The sequence below is a fragment of the Charadrius vociferus genome, unplaced genomic scaffold, assembly GCF_000708025.1.
Source record: "Charadrius vociferus isolate BGI_N301 unplaced genomic scaffold, ASM70802v2 scaffold210, whole genome shotgun sequence".
Classification (NCBI taxonomy): domain Eukaryota; kingdom Metazoa; phylum Chordata; class Aves; order Charadriiformes; family Charadriidae; genus Charadrius; species Charadrius vociferus.
In genome coordinates this window covers 1,917,319-1,927,865 of record NW_009646421.1, presented here as the reverse complement: position 1 = coordinate 1,927,865, position 10,547 = coordinate 1,917,319, and the positions used below count along the sequence as shown (strand labels likewise).

The 10,547-nt window shown below is 40.6% G+C and overlaps 1 protein-coding gene across 1 annotated transcript in view; it reads right to left on the bottom strand.

The window, feature by feature from the left end:
- Positions 1 to 6,469: 6,469 nt before the first annotated feature.
- Positions 6,470 to 10,547, bottom strand: part of ENOX1 (ecto-NOX disulfide-thiol exchanger 1) — a 156,861-nt gene continuing 152,783 nt past the window's right edge. The window contains exon 15 of the mRNA XM_009881070.1: positions 6,470 to 7,420. Coding sequence (XP_009879372.1) covers positions 7,289 to 7,420 — 132 coding nt within the window. The 3' untranslated portion in view covers positions 6,470 to 7,288. The remainder of the gene's footprint in view (positions 7,421 to 10,547) is intronic.

Here is a 10,547-nt window from a genome sequence, read left to right as displayed (position 1 = left end):
ACCTCTCAGGGTAGGAAATGTGTTTTATAAAACTTCTGCTGTTGAGCCACCATCTGGCTTCCTTCTCTATCGACATGTTTTATTGTGCAAAACAGGCTTCCAGTATAATCCTGCAAAGCAGTTCCTGCCTTTCAGTTCTTTATTAAATAAATCAGCCTTGGACTGGTGGCATGATGTTTATCCGTGGCTGTTCGTCTTTTGACGTCAAAGGTGTAGAGTCCACCCTGATGAGACTTTAGCTTTTTTGTCTCCATCTAACCAAGTGACAAGTTCCACCAAGGTGACAGCCAGTCAGAGTGGAGGGGTAGAAATGACATCCTAAAATGAGTTTTGACTGCCTGGCAAATATTCGCTTTCCATGAGCAATATATGTCCTTGCTAGCCTTCAAGGACAAGAAAAGTTTTGGGTTTTTTTCTTGAAAACATCATCATTCTTTATCGACCAGTGACCTGTAGAGCTGGAGATGAAGATTTTTCTTGCAGGGGGGGGCTCCTCTGCCATTGGAATTTAGCATTATTTGAGTAGCTTATTTCTGGGATAGAGCCAACTGCAGAGTGATTTTGGAAGGTTCCTCCTTAGACAGTCTCAGACATAACACCCACCTGAGCTGACTACATGTGCAGAACCTGCTATGGAAAGTCACAAACCCTCATGCATTCAATACCATCCTACTTTACAATGATTTTTACTATGAAATCTTATCTCTTTTTCTTCCCTGTTCCCCATCTTAGTTTATAACAGGCTTCTGAGATGTCCTGGGATTTGTGTGGGGTTTTTTTGATGGAATGCCAGTTTCTAACAAAATCCCTTCAGTCTCTATTTTTAATCCTATTTTATGGTCTTCTGTTGCTCCACTCCCATTCCCCTCAGAAGCGTACCATGTCTCTCCCCTGTGAAATGCAAGTCAGCTTTTAACGTCAGCAACCAGATCTGCAGAGTGCACAAGTTTTCCATCCTCCTCCCCAGCCATGAACAGGCCAATCAGCTGTATTCAGTAAGGACCAGTGATTAAAACAGGAATGCACTAGAGGGTTAATTTTTAAATATAACACCTCTCATACGATAACAGTTTTTTGGGGAAGGTTGAAAAGAAAAGAGAAAACTTGCCTAGTTAAGTGTATATGACTATTACACAGAGCTATTTCAGAGCAACTGCTTGAGAATGAATCTCTTTCTGGTCTTAGAATCCTGGAGTAGCCCTTTAAATTCATAACCTATCTTCTTCCACATTAACTGGTCTTTGCAGACAAGCCCTTGGCTAACTTATTCTAAAACTCTAAAATAGACAAACCAGTGTCGACGCCAATGCCCAAGGGCCTAACTCAGCCAGCTTTTCACATTAAAGGCATTATGCCTTGTCTGCATCAGACTTTTAAAATGTATCAGCTAATATGTGCTAATGACACGCATTTAAACCCTAGTCTAGACAAAGCCTGTGCGATTGCCCTCTGAATGCTTGATGTGATCCGCTAACATCCTGACAGCAGATCTGATTACCCCATTTTAATCACGCAAGGCTATATAAACATCATAGAATTATCCAGTCTTTCCCCGTAGCAAAGAACAAACCCTGAAGGCCGTGCATGGGATCTAAGCCCCAAAATACCCTCATGGGGCTAGACCTTTGCCCTTGCACAAACGAGCCTGTCATTGGGGATGGAAAAGCCAACCTTTAGCATACAGAAACGCATCTATGCAGGGGAATCTGTTACACCAGAAGGATGAAGAGCATGACCTAACCGCGAATTACTTGGACTACTGCTTTGACATTTGTGAGTAGCTAATAGTCTGAGAGGAATAGGAAGCAAAGAGCTGAATCGGAGCAGAGATGTGACTTCATGTCTCTCCACAGAGTTGATCAGACTAATTCACGTAACAGCTTTTCTCCACACTTTTTAAAGCAGATGTTGAAAAATTGGAAAGTATATTAAAAAAAAAGGATGCAATGATTTGCGGAAGAGAAGAGAAATGCTTTATAGCAAAACACTTAAAAGCTCAATCTGTTTAGTTTATGAGAAAGAATACTGAGAAGTAAATAGACTACAATATATAAATATCTTCACGGGGAGAAAATATGCAGTACTAAAGGATTATTTAATCTTGCAGAGAAAAGCAAAACCGGTTAGAAGAAGCCAGACACAATCAAATTAGGAAGTAAGGACACAATTTTGACAATGCTAATCTCTTCTAACACACTATCAAGCAAAAAAAAATATCTTTTCCATCACTTGATAACTTTGATTATGGCTGGATGCTTTTAGGGGAGATGTATTTTAATCCACCATATGTTATTGGGATCACTACAGAATTAACTGTGACATGGCTAAGATATGAGCAGTCCAAGTGGATGTTGGTTTTTTTTTCTAGGCTTCAATATTACATATATAAATATACATAAATTGGCAAGAAGTACTTACCAGCCAGAAGTCTGAGCAAATGATTATAATATGACTGTGTTTGGACTGCAGGAGTGCTCTCTGCTAGGTTTAAAGGAATATATATTTTTTTCCTCTTGCTGCCCCCCAAATATCCCTATTGAGAGGGAGTACGACATTGGAGTCAGCCCATTAAGTCTGAACAGGCACAATGTTTATTACCCAGTGTGAGGCAAAACACTTAATCAAAGGTACTCGTGAGTGTATCCATTTGATTTTGTTTACAAATTAGGATTTCCATGTATTCAATGTAATGGATTTAGGTAGTCAGAGGCTCTGCACCTTGTAACCATAATTTCCTCATTCAGCTGCTTTTTCAATTGACTTAATGTTTTTGAAACATTCAGTTTTAACTCAATAGGTAAATAGTCACCTTTTGCAGTCCAAGCAGTCACACTGACATTGCTCTCGGAGAGTCTGGAAGAAGGAATGTCTTCCTCCAGATTGTGTCCTGCACTTAATGCCAATAAATATAGGAAGATTTCGTTTTTCCTGAGCATCTTAGCAGCTGCTTCCAGAAGAGATCAACTACAGAACAGAAGGAGATGGAATTTGCTGCTGTTTCTACTTTCTTTTTGAGGGAAAATTTAGGGTAGAAGAGCTGCAGATCTTATCAGGGTAACCAGACAAGTCAAGGGACAATTTGTTCCCTTTGACAGGCAAAAAGATGATAAAAGCCTCACACTTCAAATGCTGAACTCTGAGATGCATTTTTTAAGTGGACAAAGTGGACATCAGTCCCATATCATACCTGGCTACTACTGGTACTAGAGGCACATAAAGAATTTATCTTCTAACCCAACCAATTCCTTTCTCCCTTCTGCTCCCCAAACCTCATTCCCCAAATAACTCACATCAGTGCAGAACATTTTTGTCATACTGTCTGTCAAAGCCCTTCTGATTTTCAACAAAACAATGCTTGCAAGATCAGAATTTTGTCTTAAACAAACTACCCAGGATGCTCTTATGACAAATTTTCTAGCTTCAGATTCCGCAGTGTTTACTGTACATGATGTGTAGCTAAAAGTAGCATGGCTTGATACAGGATTTTCTCTAAATCTCAGTATAGCTGTTCCTTAAGTGAATGTGATGCTCTGGCAGTCGTGAATATGCAAGTTTCACCCGAAACATGCACACTTCAATAAACAATTAGACTCCACTATGTGCAATAACAGGAGGAGATATTAGACATTTCCTTTTCAGTAATGGAGATAATGCAGTCCTTAATCAAATGTTGCCATTTCTTGTGGGCATAAAATGCAGTTTAGCAGAGAGGTTACACTCATCTCCCTTCAACGTGCAGGGTGAAATGCACATTTGTCCAAGAGGTTTTGCACAGTGTATCTCTTAAGCCTTCAAGTGGGAATCAAATACAGTGCAGTAAGAGGCTGGCCCTCTAAACTGATGAAAGTCAACCCTGCCACCACTCCAAGACAATTCAAAGCCGAGGATGAGCTAAAAAGCTCTCCTGGGAGAACAGGAGTTCAGGCCAAGTGAGCTTACGATTCCCAGCAAAATACAGTCAGCATATTTGGGCAGTTAGAAACCAAATCTTCTTCTGCTCCACCAGACCTTATTTGAGAAGAGGGGACATTGTTATAACTTTCTGCCACAAATTGCAGTTGCATACCATGCTATTGCACAGTTTCACCTCTTGAGCTTTCGGTTAGCCTGATGAATTGGCATCTCTTTGGCCTTTCTTTCCCTCATTTTCTTTCCCACTACTATTGTGAGGATCCTGCTGACTGTAAATGGCTTTGAGTCTTCACCAAATGTGCATCCTCCTTCAACTTGACTCAGCTGGAGAAATTTGCTTTAGGTCTTGCACTACCTCATTTCACCACCTCAACATCTTCCTTTTTCTGCAGCTGACCAAGTGTCTGTTCCAGTCTTCAGAATAAAGTGACATACAGAAAGGCTAGTCTTTTCCACCATACTGGCTTCTTTTATCACAGTTAAGTGGCATCACCTCATGTCATTTTGACAAACTGCTTTGTTGCAATGCCCAACAGTGCTAAGAGGAGGACTGTTACCCACAGCCATGGCTCCAGCGGTTTACAGCCATCCTCCAGTGATACACTTCATATGGATACATCTTTCTGGGCTATGATGACATCAGATGACTGACAGTGTGTGACCACCCTCTCAGTAAAGGAATGCTTCCTAATGTCCAGTTGAGATGTCTTTCAAAGGTGGCTTCCTTGATATTCATCCCATTGTATCACTTCGGGACCCCCAGCTGGATCCCCCAAGGGTCATCATAAGGACATTTCAGCAACTGAGTGATGGAGTTGAGCATTTTAATCCACTTTGCCCCAAAGCCACTGAGCACACAGTGTTAAAGGCAGTTCTGTGGCCCAACTTGATTCTCATGAGGATCCTCCCAAGTTTCAAGGTCTCAGCTGATACATTATAATATTGCAGGATGCTTTCATGCTCGTTATACGTAAAGTTTCAGTCTTCTATGGTGGTATCTCAAGGCCAGTGAAGGAGGTTCCCTTTTAGCTGGTACAAGGAGTAAAAAGTCACTCTCTTAAAGCACTTATGGTCTAGACAGCCATGCAAACCCGGGAAGGAAAAAGGAAAACACGTGCAAAGCAAATATGGTGATTATGTTACAATATCCTGTCAGTTTTAAGATGTTTTGTGGCTATCTGGGTTTGGAGTTGTTTTGTGGGAAAGGAGACAAGTTAAAGGGAAAAAAAAATAGGATGACAGAAGAGAAAAGGGAGGACAGAATAAAACGAATAAGTAAGTATGGCATAAAGAAAGCTGAGGTGAAAGTTTTCTCACATCTCTTTTCCCCAGCCTAAGTGCCATCCATACACATTTATGTTACAGTACTTAAATAAGAGCTGTCAGACCTAACACATTTTTGCCTGAATTATTCATAAATCTGTATGATCACAAGAGAAGAAAGAATTGTTATTTGGATTAAACTAGTTAATTCTCATTAACATAACTGGCATATAATTACTAGTTTCACCTGAGTAACTTACCTTAACACAGGTTCTATAGCAACCATAACAGAGATGTATATTCTTAAAAAAAATTGCGTGTGTACTGGCTGAAAGCATATTTTTCTTCCCATAATAGACCTGCTAAGACTCTTTCTTTTTCCCTTTTGTACACATTTAACATTTCATTTAATATTTCTATATTCCAGGTAGATGCCAGAAGAGAAATAGGTCCTAAAGCAGTAATCACTACCAGGCATGTAGGAGAGTTCCTTCATGACTAATTGCATTTGACACTAATTGCTGTTTGTTGAAGACCCTGAGTGAAACATCACTCTGACATGTATCTGGATGCTCTCTGCATCTGTTGCAATTTGCCATAGTTCCTGCTGTTGGTGCCCCACTTTACAGAGCCAGCTCTCCTGTGGCTGGCTCCTCTGTCTACATAGAGGTGTAACTTGGAGGGAGCTGCTGTGTCATATCCAGCACCATGCTAAATGCTGTACTGATGCAGTTCTTTAAAGAAGGGCTCTGGGAGGAGCAATTCCTTCCATATTCTCCTGGCTTGGTCAATCCACACACTCTTCAGCTTTTGCTGGCTCTTACAGGAGTGCTGGAGTACTGTGTGTTTGACACTAAATCCTAAATGTTAATTTACATGATGTCCCTACTTAAGGGACGCCACCAAAAGTGAGTTATTCCATTCCTTCTGTGGCCAAAGGCCAGAAGCATTAGCTGGGATTTAGAAGGAGTAACTAATTGGATGCATCACGACTACCCAACACAACACTGAAAATGAGAAATTTGAAGGTGTTCATTTTTAACCTGGCTGCTTGTCTGAACAAAATAAATGAAATCTGTTCAGCTAAAGAAAGCTCCATGCTGGTACTTCCTCTACCAATATTTTTAATTATTTTAATCTTAGCTAATATTGCAAGCTCTTTTTTGATTCCTAATTAATTTAACCAAGTTATCTGCAATTAACAGTTTAGGTAAAAGAAAGATAAGTGCCAGGAGATTCTTTCTGGATTGACAAAAACTCAAAAATATCAGAAGAAAAACTTGTACAAACAATATGGTAGAAGTCATATTTATTGATAAAAATTAATATATCTGCTATAAAATTTGTAACAGTAATGCAACTGAATATTTATTTTGATGCATAAACCTGAATGTTACATACCAAATACAATACAGTAACACTGGTTTCCTCCTTATTTACATGTTTATGAAAATTGATATGCAATCCATGTTAAAAGAACTTGTAATGGAGAATAGTTACATTAGAAAAATAATATTCTTGATAAAGCATTCTTGAGGACTCCAATCACATTTTCAGGCCTCTTTCAATAAGGCAAAAATCCCTGGTACAGCATATAACTTAATTTACAAAATACAATAACTTCAGACACATCTTCAAGTTTTCTTTTGGTATGCTTTTCCTCACTCTAAAATTACTCAATTTTCTTACTAAACAGAAAGAACTTTCAATAACGAAACTTAATGAGTTCTACTACATATTACATGTACATTGCTGTAGCTTAGCGACCATAACCGGGCAATCTTTCTCCTTAACTGTTTGCTCAATGAGCTTTTCTTAGATGTAGGACATGTAGTATTTTGAAATCATTATGACTGTGGTATCTTTCTTCAGTTTTCATAGGAAACAGATCTGTCACATTTTGAAACTTTTTAAAAAATTTTATTTTATTTTAGGAACTGGTGCACAACTACATTTCCACTCACAAGAGAACGTCACAAATGTAACTAAAATTAGGCTTGGATAACTTTGAAAACATACTACTATGTGCCCAAACCCAAATTTCTTACTTTAATACTTTATAACCCTGCCATGCTCTAGGAATTCTTCTGCATAGCTTCATTACTAGTCACAGTCAGATAGTTTTAATTCCTTCAAAGGCACAAAACTTCCACCTCTTTTCCAGTGTTGCTCCTACACCAGTGAATTCTTGTTTAAACATGCGTGGCAGTCTCATCAAAAGCATTTCTATCTCGTTTGCAGAGATCTGAGAAAGAAATAAAGGTAAAACTAAAGTGAGAAAGCTGCCCTGTAATTGGAAAAAGGAAATATGGAGAACAGAAACAAGGAGGTGGAGTAGGGGGATGGAACCCAGACCAGACAAAAAAAACCAATGATTTTTTTGTTTTAACCTTAGCCTGATGTGAATTTCCAGACTCCAAAGCAAATTCCTTTCAGCAATGATTCTGCTTTTTTAAGTGGCATACCACTGCAAAAGGATGACAGCTGCTATATTGAGGCTGCTGCCACACAGTGTGGTACAAAGCCCATCTAAGAACTACAGTTGCGGGTATACTTGTGAGGAGGGGGAAGCAAACGGGACCTTATTCTTTCTTCTCATCCCATGAGCTCTTGAATCCTTATCCCAGCTCCATCAGTTTTTCTCTTGCAAAAAAAACCTCACACAGGGACTTTATTTTTAATCAGCTCACTTTTGTTACTTAGGGCTGACTATCCATGGAGCTGTCTTCTCCCAGTTTGGCCCAGTTCAGCAGCCCCAGATAACTCGGCAGTGAAGTTCCTGACTTGGCATTGCTCAGGATGTTTTTATGGTTTTGAAATCTTAATGACTGGTCACCTTCCTAATGGGAATGATGGTCTCATTGCAGAAAACACTTTCACAACGGCAGCCTTTCTGGTATAATCAGTAGGGAAGTCAAGAAAGTAGAAGTCATGGAAAATAAACCATTATCCTCCTGCTGCTTCTTCTAAAGTGATGGTCATGAAAAGAACAGTAAAGAAATCTATGGGTGCTGCCTGTTATCCACAGGTATCTCCGTGGTTTGATAGCCTTCTCTGGCAATGATATTTCTACTTATTCATATTAAAGGAACATTTCATGGTGAAAAATTTTCTTTTTAAAACAGTGTATAAACACAAAATATGCTAATTATACCTTATTCCACCCAAGGGAGGCAAGAAAATATCTATCACCTCTTCTTTTCCTGAAGAGGTTAGTGCAGCAGAACGATCAAATGATTTGTTAAAGGTGGCACCAGAAATCAGTGTTGGAGGCATTCTAAAGGCCCAAAGTAATCACGTCCACCTTTTCTGTACTCTCATGGCAGTAACGGATAGCTGGTTACCTTCATGCAATGTATTCGAGCTCTACACTCAGCCTTCAGGCCACGTGGGTATGCTGACCTTATCACTCCTGTTCAGCTGAGGAACGACAGGCTAACCATGGAAAGTAATTGAAATTAATCTCTGAGATTGCATCTCCGGATTGCGCTATTAAAAAGTAATTTGCTGCTACAAGCAGTCACTTCCAAAGTAAACCAGTGAGGTCAAATTTTGCAGCTTGTGTTTGTTATGCAGCAGGTAGGCTGAGTGGTAGCTGCAGGGGCTGCTGCGTTGGCACCTTGTAGACATGGAGACAGTGCTTCTTCCGTGAAGGCTGTGTTTGCAAGTTAAGGGTTTGATCCTGGCAGCCTCGCAGGTGTCAACAAGTTATTCACGTGCACAGAAATTGAAGCACAGAGCTCACAGACACACACAAGAGGGGAGAACAGCAGTGGAGGGGAAGAGAGCCGAAGAGCTCAGTGGGCAGAAGGGGCTGGAGCCCAAGGAGCCAGTATTTTAAATGATTGCTGTTGTCACTCAAGAGGTACATAGCTGGAGGGGCCAGCGAAGGGGAAAACAGGTGAAATTTAGCCAAATGCTGTATGTTAAGGAAGGAGTTAAAAGATGACTGAGGAGATTGGGCAGACAGGGTGGTGCAGGAACTGGGGACAAGACGAAGGAAGATGTACGTGTGGCAGATCAGGGAACAGAGAAGCAGAAGAGGAATGGTTGCAGGTGTGAAGCTCTGGATGTAGCAGGTCTTGATAAAATCAGATTTAAAAAAAAAAAAAAAGAAATTCACCAGTTTCTCACCTCATTCTACTGTCCTCATCCCTTACTCGCTTTTTCTTGTGGGTGAGTGGACTGTAAATCAGCAAATCTGAGCTGTCATGGCTTGAAGATAGTGCCTAAGAACTTCATCATCCTTATTGACTCCTCCATGCAACCTGTCTTATTTCCACTGGGCTTTTAGCTCAGAATCTCCTCTGCTTTTAGCTATACATTTTTACACAGAAACAGAGGAAGGATCCTCCAGGGGCATGAAGCAGCCCATCAAAGTAGCCCTTCACTGCAGCTGGATGGTGACCTTGGCTTTGGGTGGCATGGCTGGAGTATGTGTTCAGGAGAAAAATGTTACCAGGATCAATAAGCACCACACAAGGAATGCTACTCATGTTCTGAGTCCAGATGCCCACCATAGCTGCCTCCTGACTCCATGTTGCAAGATCTGGGCAAGTACCATCATCTCCACGTCCAGTGGAAGTATTGGAAGATGTGGATCAGAGCTGTGGCTAACCGCAGGGTGACCCCTGCATCTGCTAAGTGTCTCATGCAGTCTAGCATCCTGCAGAGCTGTTGTTTAGCACTCAGAGTAGCATTCACCTGATCGAAGGTGGCCATTTCACAGCCGAGCTTCTCACCCTTGACTTGCTTAATATTCAGTGGAGAGGAATAGGTACTTTGGGGGCTTGATTTCACCTCATCCTACAGTTGATATTTAAAAGTAAGTCAGTCTTACCCTGTAGGTATGTATCGACTATGGACTGTACGATCTGATGCATTAAAAAACACTTTGCACACTGTAGTGTGTTGCCCTCAGTTTTGTGTTGGCCAAACCTTCTCTGAATTTAGCAATAGGGTCAGCCCGTTCCTTTATAAGCCCCTCTCCTCATCCATGTGGAGACAAAGGGTATGCTTCATGGTCAGTTCATGTGTTCATTAAAGTTCATGTTCACTGTGGCCCATGACTAACAACTTTTAGAAGAATAAAGAATCATCTCCTAAAACTCCACACATTTTAATGGCCATGGCTACACCTTCCTCTTGTTCTGCTTTCCTTCTCCTCAGCTGCATTTCAGGATCATGTATCATAAAATCAGCTGCTAGTCTCTGCCATTTAAAGCTCTGCTCTTCTTTGCCACAAAGAATAGCTAAATAGCGCAAGGCAAAGACCTCAACACAAGTACGTGCACTTCAATTTTCAAATGAATAAAGACTGCAAACCCCCAAGCCCCATATCCCATTATCTTTCTAATGGAAATGCACGAAGA